This window comes from Micropterus dolomieu, linkage group LG22 (assembly GCF_021292245.1).
Source record: "Micropterus dolomieu isolate WLL.071019.BEF.003 ecotype Adirondacks linkage group LG22, ASM2129224v1, whole genome shotgun sequence".
Taxonomy (NCBI): Eukaryota; Metazoa; Chordata; class Actinopteri; order Centrarchiformes; family Centrarchidae; genus Micropterus; species Micropterus dolomieu.
In genome coordinates, this window is record NC_060171.1 from 26679706 (window position 1) to 26697402 (window position 17697).

Below are 17697 nucleotides of genomic sequence, written 5' to 3' on the forward strand. Positions count from 1 at the left end.
TGTTATTGCCAGTTGGCATTGTTTGCTTGTTACAAACCAGTGACCAAGACTGTTTCCTTCTAGTCTGACTGTTGTGTGCAGAGCGATGGCCTTAATATAGAAGCACAAAGACTGAGTATTTAGAAAGAAAAACAGGTTTGAGGCAGAGAGACAGAGACACAAGTATGACAGATTCAAGAGTAAGTAAAAAAAAAGTGGTTGATTTCAATGCAATACTGGCTGGTATAAACCATCACATTTATCAATCTAACTTTTCCATCTTGTTCTCCATCTCACAGGCATACACAAATAAACACAGAGACATGCACGTAATTACAGCCAAGTAAACACAGACATTCTTACCATATTCTTACAGAAAGTACACAGTGCCATACACACAAACAGAGACGAATGGAGGTCAACTTATTTTATTCCTGGATGTCTGTCAGAATGTGTTATGAATACAGATGGCAGTTTGGGCGGCACTGACAGGCAGCCAAACAGACATTTGAGCAGCTGTTCATTTGTCCTAATGGAAAGTACTTTGTGACACATTCCCGCTGCACCAAAGATTTTCTCTGAAAGGGAACATACGTAACAGTGGCCCATCACATTAATTCTCCCGAGACAAGACTATTTTGCCTAGTAGCATTTGCTCCATTGCCACATCACAGTGGGGAGGCAGTGCAACAGAGGCATTTGAAGTTTGTCTTCCTGGCCATGCTGGTTACATTTTCCGCATAATTTTCTATGCATCTTTGTCACTTTTTCAAACTGTCTTGAAGTCCATCTCCATCTCTCTCCTTGCTACAATTTTGATTCACCCAAGATGGTTTTCAGACAGCAGAGGCCAAACTGTCTACTGTAAGTGGATAAAGAAAAAAGTGCTTGTCTCCACTGTTATACGCACAAAAATGGCTGTATTTTCCACTTTCCGGTGCCATGCATTGGTATAATAATAACTAATTTCACAATGAAACAGCTTACAGAAATTATGTTTCATTCCAGGTGGACTGATGTTCAGCCAACAACTTGAAGTTTCCAAAACAAAAGCAGTACTCATAGTGGACATCTACCTTCAGTCAGGAGGAAATTCATCAGATGGAGCAGTACGGATTCTTGGGTTTAGCAACCACCTCTTCTTTAAAGAGGGAAGTCAACACTACAACAGTGCTGAAGAAAGTGCAGCAAAGACTTTTCTTTTTTCGACAGCTGAAAAACCTTTGGTTTCATCATGGGAAGGTATGAGGCAATGTTATCATGCTTGGATCGAGAATTCCTCTCCTTTGGAATAAATGTGTGGTATGAAAACACCTCAGCACAAGACATGAAATCTACGGACAAAATGATGCAAATTAAATCAGAAATCACAGGCCAACAGCTACCATAACTTGATGAAATTTATCCCATTTGACTGGGGGGAAAAAGGCTCAATATTCCCCCTGCTAAACATCTTTATAAAGTCCTCTCTTCTTTCAAAAGACTGAAAAGGATCAGAACTACCTAACCAACCAAACCCCTTTGTAATAACAAAGTACTGAGGAAGACGTCATGTAGGTAAAAGTCAAATTTAGAAAGAAATCCCCCAGACTGAAACAGGAATCGTACATTTTCAAGCACTTGTGTTTCCTTTATCTGTTTTCAAAAGCAGCTTAACTCTCAGCAGAACGAGGTGTAGACAGACTGCAAATCTGTAAAAAGGCACCATTTTCATTGTACCAGCATGAAGCTGAAATGAAACCAAGTGCACATGATCACTCATCTTCCCACACAATCCTATACACAGTGTCTGTGCATAGGATTGGCGATTCACCTCCCTGTCTTGCCCCCCACTCATTTTTTACCCTTCCCCCTAGCTTTAATCCTGCATACAGTAAGTGTGCCTGGAGAGTTAATGAGCTTACCTGTGTCTTTATTAAATTTGAACAGCTTCTGCTCATGCTGTTTCCAAAGATAGATTTTCGATGAATCTGACATTCAGCAAAGCAGCTTTAATACCTTTGCGGAACATGACAGGCCTCATATTTGTCAATGCAGCTGAGTTTAAAAAAGGTCTCAAAAAAAAATCTTCAAGGAAAACAGGGACACGGTCTATTAAATAACCACATTCTTCAAAAACACAGACAGCCATTTAGGTGTTATAGCTGATGGTTACCTTGGATAGCATTGAGCAGTCTCCCTCCAATGGTCTGGAGAGTTTTGCCTGCAGGAGTTACTTTATGCTGCACTTTGCCCGTGTGCTCCGCCGGGGAAAGTGAGAGTTTGTGTTGTTCATTTTAACACTGTACATCTACCACCAAGAAGGTAAACTGCTCCCAATGACAGGCTTTGAGGAGAAAGTCCTTGAAAATGGTCACCATTATGAGCCTTTGCCACCTTTTAAAATTGGAACTCTACATTTTTCATAAAATTCTTGATGTTGCACTAGAAAAGTAGCCAGTTCCTTTGATAAAATAGACAGCTGTGCTTTTTCAAATAAGTCTAGTGTGAGTTTGTGTGGAGACGGGCTGCTGGCCTTGTGATTATTAACACATTAACATTCACCTGACCAAACTTCACACTTGAGGGACAACATGATTGTTTCTATTTCAAGTGGTCTTTCACACTGTTTTGTATTGCCTCTTCAGTTTTCATCGTGGAGACTAGGGGTGTCAAGAGGGATCAGAAAATTCACCACATCTGAATACAATTACCTGGTAATACCCTTAATGGGTTTACTGTTTTATGCAGCACTCTTGACATGAAGTAATCAAATTACAGATGATTAAATAACTGAGCAAATGTAAAATTAAATATCATTGGAAATGTGTACAAATACTACAAAGATACATTTTTTTCCTCTCTCAAAATGTCAGAATTGGGATCAAGTTTATTGTCGAGTAGGTTTTCACACACAAGGAATTTGCCTTCGTATATATTGACAATAAAATCTAAAAACATTGTATAAAATATGTACAATATGAATGTTATTTAAATGAAAGAGCTGTACAGTTTTTGCAGGGATGTGAAAAATATTGACCAGGGAATGTGCAAAAGTTCACAGTATTAAGTATACAGAATAAAATATGGGATGTTTATTAATGTAACACACTGAGTCAAGTGTGTAGACTTTATGTTAATGTAACGTGTGGGTGTGGGGATATCTGGGGGAGTCTCAAACAGCAAATTTTTTCAATCTTTGGCAGATTGAACCCAATCACCTTCTCGGCAGAGCAAAAGATACGTTGCAGTCTGCCCCTGTCCTTGGCAGTGGTACCAGATGGTGATGGAGGAGGTGAGGATGGACTCGATGATGGCGGTGTAGAAGTGCACCATCATTGTCTTTGGCAGGTTGAACTTCTTTAGCTGCCGCAGATACTAATACACCCCCCTCCTGGGCTTTCTTGGTGAGGGAAATGATGTTCAGCTCCCAGTCGAGAGTCCTGGGTGATGATGGTGCCCAGGAGGGAGACATGGTCCATGAGTCAGAGACACGTTTCCCCAGCTTCACCTGCTGCCTTCTGTCAGACAGGAAGTCTTTGATCCACCTACAGGTGGAGTCAGGAACACTCAGCTGGGACAGCTTGTCCTGCAGCAGAACTGGGATGATAGTATTTTATTCCTCATCTAGAGGAAAACTGAAAAGCTGACAAACAGAATCAAATCTTGAATTGCAAAACTTTCAAGTACATACCACGTCTTACTCTAACCTGATCCATTGTGTATTCGTGTGTCCATGTCAAATAATCACACATGCAAACACACACAAACATATATGTACCTTCGTCCTTCTAACCTGCCTCTCACCTAACCTACAGCGCACAAATCCTTTCACATCCCTTCCTTTTTGTCACAGAGATTTCTGGCCAACTGCACCACCGAATCACCCAGGGTAAGCGGCGTGTGTATCTTAGAGCTAGTGAAGCAATCATGCAAGGCCCGGACTAATCCGTGACACCCGTTAGCCATCCCCGAGACAGACCAGCACTGACAGGGCTCTGCTGCCCTGTGCCTGGTGCTACACCCATCACCGCTAACGTCTTTATCAGCAGGACAGATGGATTGCAGGCAAGCATATTCTCCTCACAGAGGAGAGAGGGGAGGAAAAAAAAAGAGTCAGGGAGAGTGGGAGCAGGCAGAAAGACAGATAGGCACAGAGAAAGAGCGCGAAATTGGGTGAGAAAAAATGTCAGGGAATTTGAGTGACAGAAGTGATAGGTCCATCATGGTCTTGTTATGAGGAGCAGAGGGAAACAGGTCCAGTCAGACATGGTGCGGAATTAGCAGAGCCAAAGAAGTGAGGAGGCGAGATGAGGAGTGCAAGCGCTGAGGAATGGGGGGGGGACATGAAAGACGTGAAAGGTATGTCAGCGTCTACTCTGATACCAGCATTTACTGGTACAAAAGTTTAACAATATCCACAAAAGTTCCCTAGTACATTGTGAAAAAGACATTGTAATATGAAATTCAACACAGCACAATACAATCCCAGAGGCAGTGCACCTAAGACTAAGAGTAAACACACGGAGATAAGGCAGATCAGGGGAAATATTCATCTTCGTTACAGGAGCATACATATCTGGCCTTTCAGACGACAGAGCTATCGAGGGATTCCATATAATTTTTTTCTTGTTTCCTCTCCTCATAAAAACAGGATTAGACCCCTCGCTATAAAAATTAATCAGGTCAGAGCCCAATCCCCTACAGAAGCAAAATGTAATAAAATTCCTAGTAAGAAAGGATACCTTAGCTTATGAATTTAAAAATGGAAGATAGATTACACTGACTCATCCATCCTTAAAAAGTACTTACTAAGGGAAAAGAAATGGCAGTTTGGCATGCTGTTCAGCTATTTCTAACATTTTTATGAAAGGTTTTAAGCATTTTCTATATGTTCATATTTCAGTATTCCATCAGTGATTATCACTGCAGGTCATATTGCATCATTTAGCATCACCTAACTCCTCCCTTACAGCAGCTATTCACTTCCAAATAGCTGCTTAAAAATCCATCTGAAATTAAAATAAATTACTTGTTTTCTGCCATCATAGCACCCTTTACATTAGTGTTCTCTCAGAGGCATCGTTTTTGTTTCTGTTTGACAATGACGCTACTGTAATTTGACTGGTCCAATATGGGGGCACTAAAAATTGTCTGTAACATCACTTGAGTTATTCTCAAAACACATAAGTTTACAAGAGTGAGTTTATTCCAGTGGATCTTCTGTATTTAGACACTTCAGTTACAAAGTCTGTACAACAGCATGTACAAAAAGATAGCAGCTTGAAAAACAATAGCAAATGTGACGCCCTGTGGGGTCAGGAGTGGGTGTGGCCTATCTCTCTCTCTTCCTTGTAGAGGAAGAGCTGATTGTGGTAATTGGAGGCACCTGGGCCCAGTTCCCTTGAGTGTAGGCTATTTGTATCTCTGTCTTCTCATTCTGCAGGAGGCTGCTGTCGAGGCCAAGACAGACCTCCCTGCGGGCCGGCTCTCCAGTTTCCCCTTTAGTTTGGTTTTCTTTGGTTGGACTATTGCTTTGTGGTGTTTATCTTGGTTTTGCATACTACAACATCTTCACACATATACATTCATGCAACCATCATCCTGCACAGCACTACTGAAACCACAGACTACATACCTCATACTTTAATGTTAATGAAATACCTCTTAATTTGGTTAATTTCGGTTTAAATAAACATTTTGTTAAACTTCTGCCATGGTGTGTCTCCCTTTTGTTGTGCCCAACACTTGCAGTTTGTGTCCATATCGTTCTTATTCTTGAGTTCAGAGGTGATCCAAATAATCGTAAGAAGGTAAATTTAAAGGCTTTTGCTTTCGCGCCCAGGCCCAGAGGAGGGTGCTGGCCCATTGCAGGTCTTGTGCCATGTCCTGCCTTGGACCACTCCCAGACCATTTGGGAAGGAGTCTGAAGAGTGACATTCTATGTTATATGTGTTTATTTATTTGTTTGTATTGGGTTTTTTTCTATGTCGTTTAAGAGGGAGGGAGATTGCCTGTCAACCAAAGCTTTAGCTTTCCAATGAAAATACGTAGTTAGCAACACTGACGGATAAACAGTCAGTTAACTGGCATGTAGGCAGACATTGTTAGCCACATCTTAGTGCCATCTGTGAGGTGAACGTGTGATTTGTTCCTGACCCATTTAAGGTTCAGTGTGTAAGTTTTAGTGGCATCTAAAATTGCAACCAACAGCTTAGTTACCGCTTCCTGCTTTCTTAAGTGCAGATGCCTTGCTGCTTGCTCTTGCCTCTGCTTGCATTCTTTTGCTGAAACTCTTTTTTTTCCTGCTAGATATTATGAGCAGTGGCTCTTAGATACTTTTAAATCACTGTCATTTATTCAGATAAAGTAGGCTATTAAAAGAAAGAGAAAGAAAGAAAGAAAGAGGACTTTAATAATCTGTTGAAGAAAGTCAGATCTCTGAATGCTGAGGTGTTAATCAGTGGCCCTCTGCCGCCAATTCAAAGAGGAGTTGAGAGATTCAGCAGATTGTTGGCATTGAACACGTGGCTCTCAACGGCATGCACTGTCCATTCAGTGCATTTCACTGAAAATGTTCATTTTCTGGGACCACAGACATCTTTTCAAGGCAGATAGACTTCGCCTTAACAATTTTTCAGCTCCAACCTGTTTTACTTGCTGTGACACTCCTCTATTCCCTCTGCCAAGGACAAGAGACAAGAGGAATCAAAACAAGAAGAAGACATAACACAATACGGCAGAAACCTTGAAGGAGAGCCATCTCAGCCTCCGCTGGAAGAGACCTCTGATCATGGGAGACATTCATGTCTGGGAGTCTCCACCTCTGTCACTGAAAACCAACAGTGAGGATTTACCATCTTTAACCCCCCAATCCCTATCCAGGTCACCCATATCTCCATACACCCTTCCTCCCTCCTCTCCCCTCTTGGAGTTCGCTGACCACATAAAATAGCTGGTTAGTGCTGGGACCAAACTTACTCCCTGACCCTTTCCTCACCCTACTCCCATTTTCTCTCCCCTAAACTCCCCCTCAGTGTCTACCTCTGTATTTTAGGGCCAAAATACATTTCTGATCTTCTGCTTCATTATGAACCATCCAGACCTCTCAGGTTGTCTGGGACAGGTCTGTTGTTTGTCCCAAAGTCAAAACTAAACATGGAGAAGCAACGTTTAGTTTTTATGCTCCATATATCTGGAACAAACTCCCAGAAAACTATAGGTCTGCTGAAACGGACAGTTTTATCTGTGTTCTCTCCGGTTGCTCCAGCTTCCTCCTACCGTTCAAAGATATGCAGACTAGTTTGATTGGTGACCCTAAAATTGTCCTTAGGTGTGAGTGTGACTAGTTGTTTGTCTATGTGTGGCCCTGTGATGGACTGGCAACCTGTCCAGGGTGTACCCCGCCTTTCGCCAATGTTGCCTGGGATTGGCTCCAGCCCCCCGCGACCCTGTACGCAGGGTAAGCGGTTGACGATGGATGGATGGATGGTAAGGCTGTAGATCAAAATCGTACACTGCACTGTGACTTTTACTATCCTGTTTTATCCTGTTTTTATTTTCTATTTCACCAATATAAAAATATATATTTTACTATGTTTTTTCAATTTCCCTATGTTTCTCTTATGCTCTCTGTAAAGCACTTAGAATTGCCTTGTTTCCAAGTGAGTAGGAGAAACTACAGTGATGTACGTGGCAACATGGCGATTTCCATGTAGGGGGACCCGCGCTGTATGTAGATAGAAATGGGGGTGGTGATGGTGGTGATGGCGCAATGGATAAGACGCCTGCCTTTGGTGTGAGAGACCCGGGTTAAATCCTCCACTGTGACCCATCCACCATTGTGTCCCTGAGCAAGATACTTAACCCCTAGATGCTCCAGAGGTATGCGACCTCTGACATGTATTAAATTGTAAGTCGCTTTGGATAAAAGCATCAGCTAAATGAATAAATGTAAAAAATGTAAAAAAAATGGCTCGTTCTAAGGTTATAAAACATAATGGTTCATTATGTAGGTACTTAATACACCACTAAAACATCATTATGTATAATTTATTGCATTTCTGTCAATAGATCCTCCTAAATATTACACACTGGAACTTTAAGAAAGGACAGCCAATGCTAGCTAGATCCTGATTATTTCTTTAATGTGGGACAAATACAATAGTGAATTTGCAGGAGCTGCCCATGACTCAGCAGATATGTTGAAATAACAGGCACAAAAATGTCTGTTGGAATCAGTGCTAACTTAGCAAGCTAGGGTAACTGGCTTCCACATGGATGCTTGGTAGCCTCCTCCTACTCCCAAATTTTGTAAATGGATCAATGTCTTAATTTGCTAACCATATGTAACCGATACTATGTGTGTGCTAAAAATGTCTTGTAAAAGTCATGGGAAGCTAAAAACCCTTTTATCCACTTTAAAAAAAATAATGCACAATAGCTTTTGTGTCGTTGTAGTTTATATTGTCTTACACAAAAGTAAGTAGAATTAAAATCTTTTGACTTTAAATTGCAAAGACATTATTGAAGACTTGTTGTCTGTGTCCTTGTCTATGTCAACATAACTGCCATAGCTCTACAATACAAGAAGCCAAAAATCCTTGATAATCATTTTCAAAACACCACAAGGGAAATGAGAAAGCAGTGGAAGAAATGGTTCCAAATTTTATTTTACTTTTCTTTTTGACATTATTCAATCACATAATCACAACAGGAACAACTAAATACAGCATAGGCTACAGTAAACCATATTGAGGAGATGAACCTTATTCGTTTTGAAAGCACTGATGCTCACTTGTTTTGTGATTCTTTTACATGGAGTATTACTTCAAAACTTCACTTCAGAAAGATGAATTAGGGAGGAAAAGGAGAAGATTCCCTGCTGGCTGATCTGAGGATCTACGCAGGAGTGGAGTGGTGATCTGAGACAAAGACTTCTCAAGGTTGGAATATTTTTCTCAATGTGTAGAACTGCGGTAGGTAGGTTGTGAGGAAAAACAGAGGCACCCTACGTCAGGATTATGTTTGCTAGATTCAAACAAAATGCCATCTCACAAAACCCAGCTACACTGGATTTCATGAATAACAGGAAGGAACATCTCTTGGACATTCATTTGCTTGCTTTTTTTCCTCTTACTCTCTCTCTCTCTGTCTCTCTCTGTCCTTCTCTTTCCACTCATCTTTTCATCTTTCTCTCCATCTTTCTCTGCTTGAATTCTGCTCACAAGCTGGAAGACGGGCTTTTAAAGCTTACATCTGGTCTGCAGGAGGTGGGGTCTTCAGAAAAACATAACTCAAAATTCTTCTGAAGGAAGGGATTTTGTAAAGTTCTATGAAAAGACTTGACTATTTAGTTGAATAATTTATACAGTGAAAGCTTGAGAGCTGCCGCTGACACAAACACAGCCAGATACGCACTTGCATACACACTCACAATGTGATGGCGGTCATCTGAGAGGTCATAGATGATTCATGGGCAGGCTGGAAGCGGTCAGGGAGAGTGAAGGGTAGAGGATTTATATGGGGAGCTTAGCTCCTTCAAACACTTGTTTTTTAAAAGCTCCATTTCTCCACGCCGTTAAACGGATCTCTTCCCAGTGAGAAATGAGAACATTAACTGGGACATGGACATGGTGCACTCTGCACGGCCCTGCCGAGCCCTTTGAGCTGTAACATTTCACATCTGAGCTGCGCTCCTTACAAGCTCCCCTGACACCCCAATGCATCATGGGAGGGCTGTAGGGGAGGTTTCGTTGGGGCAAAGCATGATGTGTATCAAAACCTGACAACAGCTTTAGGTGTTTCCATTAGGAACTGCACAACTCAATGTTAAAACTGCACCTTAAGGTGCAGGCAGGGGCAGTTTTATACTGGACCACATTCTTTTATCTCAGTTTTCAGGATGGAAAAAAGAAAACAGCCATATTAGCAGCTTTTGACAAATTTGTGCATGTACATTTCATTTTATAGCAGGACTGGCAGGCACCGGTTTAGTCTGTTAGCTTTTCACTAATGCCTCAAGGCATTGCTGACTAAACAAACCATAAATGAACCACAATACTCCCACACCTACTTACAGATTCCCTTACCTTGCCAACCAATATCACCCAGTTACATTGATGTTATATTCACACACTTTATGTTCTTTGTACATACATGCACACCCTGTGACCTGTGCTAGGCATGTCCTGAGCTTTACCTTTAGCAGGACATAAATATTATTTATATGAGAAAGCTAAAGGTCACACTGAAATTTGTAAGTCCTTGAGTGTGTGAAAACACATGTGTACCTGAAATGTGTAGGTGAGGGTATGTGTGGTGGCAACTGAATGTGGTGCAGGAGACTTGTCTTCATAAAAGGTTAGTTTTGTGACTGTGCTGCTGAGGATATGAATTGTCCATCTGTCAAGTCCCAAAAATGTGAAGTTTTACCTTGCATAAGCCATTGCTACAGTATATAAAGACTAAATTCTGATTATTACATGAATAATATTTCTACTTGGTTGGTAGATCATTGGTTTAGTTATAACCTTGTATGAAATTGTCAAATATGAAACAAAGATGGAATCAATTAGTCAAGGAAAACTGTTTAGTGGGTCTGAATTGACTGTATTATTGTACTGATGGAAATGTACATAATTCTAAATTTAGCATGTTGGCCTTTACTGTACATTTAACACTGCTCCACAATGCTTTTTACCTGTCGCGCCACTGTTGTTACAGTGGTCATGCAAAATCAAAACTCCCTATATGTTTTGTCCTAAAACACTCAGAATAAAGCAGATTCCTGGACCACTAATTCCATCAGTACAACAGCATAAGAACAGACAATCATACTCACCAATCTATTGCTCTTAGTTTCTCTTTTCAACAGAATTGTCCTTACTCACTTATTCATGTCAATGGTGCATACTTTGCTGTTCTTTTTATCAGTATTAAGCTATTTTCAATGAAACTTAACATGTCCCACACATTTCACATTAAAAGCATTCCGGGGCTTTGAAGAGAATTAAATGTCAAATGTCTGCGGGAAGTGTTGAGCACCTTAATACTGACTTAAAGACAGGCAGAGCAGAAATAATTGTAGTAAATTCATTAATGAATGAAAACTATATAGAGAAATTCAGACCAGCATATTGGTAAGTATGGCATGACTGTGTTGTAGTACTGATGGAATTAGCTAGCCAATTGCTACACCCTGGGCTATTATTACAATACTGCTTTTATTTGAGAATTTACAGTAATTATTATCATATCTTATTGTGCTTGACCCCTTCCTCGGTTGGGGAAGTTATTGTAAAGTAAGATGTGCCGCCTAGGGCTGGGAACCATCCACAATGTGAACAGACTAGGAAAATCTGCTAATAATCTGCACATTAATAACTTTGCGCACGGGGATATTCTCTACCAAGCAATATAACACAAATTAAAGTTGACCTGTGCATTTTTGATATAGCTTCACAATGCTCACCACATAGGTCAATCATCAGCTTAGTTAGAGAGCCCTTCCCTAACAAGGAGACCCTCGTCCAAGCTTGCTATTGGAAAGAATCTGCTCTAGTGATATGTCCTGTGTCCTTGAAGAAATGCAGCATTTCTATCAGCTCTAACTGACTCTGACCTCCCTGGAGGAAACAAATACAATTTTTTCCACATAATGTCAGTAGAAGCGAACAGAACCTGCAAGCAAAGAGGGGGTTAAAAAAAAAACTAGAGAAGAAAAACAGAAATGTTTCTCACCAGAGGATGTGTGAACTCAGGGGCATGGTCATTCTTGTCTGTGATGGTAATGGTAGCCGTGGCAGTTCCTGTTAGGCCCACCTCACTTCCCGCCATGTCCTTGGCCACAATCTCTAACTCATATGTTGTGGTTGGCAGCGTCTGGAACACAAACAAGCAGTGATGCAGAGTTAAAAAAGCAAGATATAGACATGTACAAAGAACAGAAAAAATATATATATGGAGAAAGTAATTAGACAGAAGGCTACTAATGAGAAAACAGGTAGACAGAAAAAAGTTATAAGCACAGAGGCAATGCAAGTACCATCACTTTAACAGAATGATAGACAAACTCAAGGTCATACATATACACATGCACACACACTCACAAAGGACGTCAAATTGCTACAGTGAAGTACCCTCGGTGATTAGCAAAGTCTGTTAATATTAGAGAATCTATTTGAGAGGAGAATCATGGAGAAATCATTACTAGATGAATGATTAGGGCTGTGAGTGATTAAATTAATCCACCTAAAGCTAAAGCTAACAATTATCACCAGGTTTTACAATACTGTAAGACCCTTTACCAAAGCTTGAAAGCTCTTATAATTATAGTCCACTAGTGGCTTGAACCCACTGAATGAAAATCATCGTAGTGTAAATATGCACACTCACATACCAGTGTTAAAAGCTCCAGTAAACACTCGCCACATCTCTAGGGAAAAGTCACGAATCCACATTTTGAAAATTTAACATCTAAGAACAAATGGGGTGGTAAAAAAGAGAGAAAAAAGGGCCCCTAAAGCTATGCTGTATGGGATCAAAGTATAAGCATACTACGCAAAGTTTATGCTCATCCATTTTAAAGATTCCGGAGAGCTCAGAGCTGGTTTTTACACATCTTCCACAATGCTTTGGGGCATCGAAGATCAAGGTCTCTAGCCCCTGCCTGCAAAGACAAACTGTTTTCCTCGACATAATCTGTAAAATCATAGCAATCATTCAATGACTTTGAGATTTTGTGATCTTTAAGAAGCTTTACACCAATTTTTTTTATTATTCTTGTTGTTGATTCGAGATAAAAGAATGAGATGAATATGAATACAATCCAAAATGTCATTCATGTTTACAACCCAAATTAATCTTGTGATTCTGAATTCCTACACAAAGGCAGGTAGAAGAATCTGTCCTTGATTACAAAGTAGGTTTCTCAAAGAGCAAACCTCCAAATTAGATATGTAATTAATTTACCGGCCAGCCAGCATCTGTAATCTATATAACAATCTGAGAAATATAGCTCTACACACAGTGAGAGGATGGCATTCATAATGATCATAGCAGCAATGATAATTTGTTGCCATAATTCATGCGTAATAGAAATGTTGACTCTGGTGTATAAATAACAGGAGGTAGGGGCTGGTAAAGCCAACATTTATTTATCCACTGCAGTGTTTTCTCCCTACTGGGGGTGTTAACTGTCACATGCTTAATAAACTTCATCCATCTGTCTCACTAAAAATGCTGCTGGAGGTCTCTCCTGAATTGTGGATTCACCTCTGAGGGCATATACACTCGTATCATCGAGCCCTGGTACAAAACATAGAGGAGGGAGATATGCTTGAACTTAGTGAAATAACAGATCATCACAGGAATTCTGTGTTTTGCTTTTCTTTTCCTTGTTTTGTTTGTCAGACAGTATCTGATGGCCACTAAGGTGCCGCACAGCTGAGCTTGTTTTACATTCTAGTTCTAGTTCTAGTCAAGTGTTTTATTAGAGAGGGAAAGACTCATTTAAGTTTCATGTAAGTTTTTCCAGCATTACATGGTTGGTTTTATGCCGTAGTGCCAGTAGTAAAATGTAATGTAATGTATTTGTAATCTAATGTTTATTTTTAATATTTCATATATTTATTTATTCATTCATGCCAGCTTGTGATTAGCAATGATAAAAGCTAGTTTAGACTTAGTTAGTGTAAAATTCAGTTGAATTTCCATTGCCGTTTACTAAAGACTCTTTGTACTACCCTAAACCCACCAGTGTGTTTGCATCATTTCCTCTGCCTCATCATGTCTTTGATATTTAAACTCGTGGACAGTCAGATTACTGTTGATGATATCATTTACTGACAAAGAGCAGTGACCCAATGTCCCCTCACGCTGTACACAAATCCTCTGCTCTGTGTCAATCTGAGCAGCGGTGGCAGTTGTCAGGGTGCATTGTACTTTTGCCTGTTCTCGTCATAGATAGTGTTCTAATCAATTTAATCTGAGGCAGGCAGGGGGAGATCAAAAGATCTATGGCTAGACACCTCGAGACTTGTTTTAATTATCACATCAACTACAACTCAGTGAAAGACTATTTACTGAAATTATATATTGAGGTCAGGAGCAACATAATGTATTGTATAGAAGACTTAGGGTCAAAATCTTCAGTGTACCAATCACATTTTCACATTAAAAGTAGTTAAAAAAGAGTTCACTTTTGAATCATAAAATCCCTTAAATACCAAATGAACGGCAAACAGGGAACACTTTGAATGCTTTAAACTGTCTGTTCTTATTTACAGGCGACTTTATTTAGAAAATAAATTACCAGCACAGAGGCTAGTGCTGCCTCCTGCCTCTTGCATTCAAGCAGCTGCTCCACAGGAGATTGTGAAAAGAGCAAGACAATAAACAGGTGTTTCTATCAATAGTTTGTCACACGTAGTAGTTGACAGGGGTGTCCCTCATAACCAGCTCCTGCTCGATCAAACATTGTGCAGGCAGATGGTGCTCCATGGACCTGTGAGTTTATTAAACCCATGCACACAATCACATGTGAATACACACACATGCTGACTCTAAAACACACGCACACACACACCTGCACACAGACGTACACTTTTGCCCTCCAGCTGGAGAAGAGAAGGGCTCTGGGATACCTGCAGTCTCAGTGGTGTCTAAACACATTGAGCGTTGCCTCCTCTGGCGACTGACAACGTCTTAATGAGTACTTTCTGAGTCTCAACTCAATTATAAACTCCCTGGCAGTACCTGGCCAAGAAAAAAAAAATCAAATTCACTCTGGGCTAGTGTTACAGCAAGGGGGAATGTTCCCTCCAGTTGTGAAAACTTACTGGCATACTACTGGCATAGTGTTGATTGAGAGACAGCCCCATCATTTTCTAGCTCCTTGGTAATTTGTCTGGAAACACTTGATTAAACTGTTATGGGCAGCAACAGTGTTATAGTCAGTGGGGAAAGTAACTTTTTGGCCATTTCTCCTGAGGGCTTTAGTAGATAAAATCAAATGAGTGGCAGCATTTTAGCAGCAAGTATATAAAGCATTGGTGTCAACCTATGAATACTCTCTCATTATGTATCTATTCTGTGTCTTTCCATGTTGTTATTATTGCATGTTTTTCAGCTAACTGTCTCCCAGTAAAATTCCTCTTAAGAACAGAAGAGTTGGGGATAAATAGGAATCAGTCTTACCACTTTATAATTAATCATGTTGTGATTATGATCATGTTGTGTTATCCTTTTCAGAAAATAGTGCTGTACAAATGAATGGTTTGCAAGTTGGAAAACATTAAACATGTGTTTGTTTACTCTGTATGTGTTTTGTAGGGCTGGACCAAAATATTTAAAAACTGGAATTTTCATTTGTTGGGTTGACGAGAATGTCAGCAGTTTTGCAGGTTTTCGTATCAAATACCAAACCAAAGTATTGGACACATTAGAAACGTGACCTGGTAATGGTGTCAGATGAAAAGTTAAGGGAACACCTGTTACAACAGCATTAATGACATTTATGTCTGAACCCAATTTCAGGACAATCCATCCAATAATTTTTTTCTCAAAACCATGAATGTCAACCTCATAGCATGGCTGAGAATATCCTTATTTATATCTCAATACTGATACTACCACTACTGTTGCATCAAGCGTGTGTAGTAGGGCTGTCCCTGACTAAAGATTTACATAGTCGAATCAGAATCGTCAAGTCCTGCCTATAGTCGACTGATAGTCGAATCAATCATGTGTGTTTTTGTGCACGGCGATGGCAAGCCGAAGCTAAACTGAGGCTTATTGTTGACCATTTTCTCTCTCTCTCTCTCGCCTGCCATTCACGGTCTTGTGCAGAATTTTTGCCGTGCTGCCGACAACTGCATGCAAGCCGTGGTTCCTCACGGGTCTATTTCAAGTAGCGGCTGTTTAAAAACGATAAAATATTCTTTGTGTGGTTCATCAACAGTGATAAATAATCCAAAAGTCCCGCGAGGTGCGGACAACTCAGCACAACACCAGTGAAGCTGGGGCTCCGTCTCTTCAGCAAGTGTTCCTCTGCTGCTACAACATACACGCTACGCCTACACATGCACACTATTGTAATATTTTATATATTAACTTACTGAGAGAAAACTGGTAGATTTACATAAAATCAGACGTTGAACACCCTCATATTGCCAAAATGGCTCCTTGTTTCACTCCTCCTTGTTCACAGTAGAATCAGGCTCCGGCCATTGAAGCATCGAATCTTCGACTATTATGGGTCAGCCCTAATGTGTAGGAGAAAAAGTTGAACAATATCTGCACTGGTAGGGCTGATCCTATTGAGTGACTGACTAAAGGCAACATAACCTTTGTCCAGTCAAAGCTAGGACAAATGTGATCTTTGGGGAACTCTTGGACTATGAGAGGAATTTAAATCCATTCAGAATGAAAGAAATCAACGTATCCACTTTATTTCCAATGTACGGTATAATTTTCTTTGTAAAATATAAGTGGGAGAAAAACTAGGAAGCCACAAGTGATTTCACTGAGCGATTGTGTTTGTGAACGCTGACGTGAAACTGAACAAAGAGCTAATGAAGTTGAGCGTACCAAATGATATGACAGGCCTTGTTTCAGAGACATCTGATCTGAGAATGACATTTCAGTCCGCCACATTCAGCCTTGAAAGTATTTCATCAAAGCCCCTTGAGCAAGGGCCGATCTTCGCCACAAAGCAAGGAGAAAGAAGAGGATGAGTGTAAGAGACAGAGAAGCGGAGAGGGATAGGTGAAGAAAGGAAGAGAGCAGAGTGAGAGAGAAAGAGAGCAGCCTGACATCTGAGACACCACATTAACTCTCTGAATAGGTGTGATATTATAATCAAATTGGCAGTGGATTCTTTGTTCTCCTCTGCCCCTTCACTAGTGCTCGCTCTCAGCACCAAACCATCGGCTATTCTTCAGGCCTCTTTTCAAATGCTTAGAGAAATGATGACAGACATAAAAAGGCTTAAAAAAAATAATCCAACCGGAGTTATATGAAAACCCACTTGTGACAGTATTTATACAAGAGCAACATTATTCCTCTCACTTTTATGCCTTCATCTGCTTCATTTTGCTATCGCTCTACCTTCTTTTCTTCCGGTGGAGGTTTATTTTCTGCTAAAATTCATAAATTTTTATTTGACCTTGGTTTTGAAAAGACAGTCTCATTGTGTGTGTTTGGAGGCTTTCAAACTATTCCTTCAAGTTCTATTTTCTGCTATTCAATCTTGGTAGACGTTCATTTTAAGATATAAAAAAAACCAAATACATATAAAAGTAAGGGTTATCGGGATGCAAGGTTCACTTTGCATTTATGAATCTCTCGAGATTGTTCCTTCTGGTGTTTCCATCCATCATTGTCAAATCCCTTTCCTACTCATTTCCTGCATATCGCTGTGATGTGTGGGAACTGTTACATATGAAGCTTTTGGACTGAAAGCTTTAACTGGCCTTTTCTCTGTCAGCATCACTCACAGGACAGTTTTTCAAGATTCTCGGCCCATGTTCCATACAAAAATGTATCCCAAAGTTTATCTGTAGTTAGAATACAGCTTTTGCTTTCTGAATAAATAAATTTTTTTATAGAAAATGATCTCTCTCTGTTACTGTCCTGCAACTGCAGCTCAACAAGAAAACACTCTCAGGGGAAAACCTCTAAATTCTAAAAGGACAGTAATTGCGGAACAGTATACAGCTCACGAGGTAATGGCATGCT

General features: G+C 40.3%; 1 protein-coding gene across 2 annotated transcripts in view; it reads right to left on the minus strand.

The window, feature by feature from the left end:
• Positions 1–17697, minus strand: part of cdh13 (cadherin 13, H-cadherin (heart)) — a 370680-nt gene that overhangs the window by 87834 nt on the left and 265149 nt on the right. For both annotated transcript variants that reach the window (XM_046037993.1, XM_046037992.1), the window contains exon 9: positions 11701–11841. In XM_046037993.1, coding sequence (XP_045893949.1) covers positions 11701–11841 — 141 coding nt within the window. The remainder of the gene's footprint in view (positions 1–11700; positions 11842–17697) is intronic.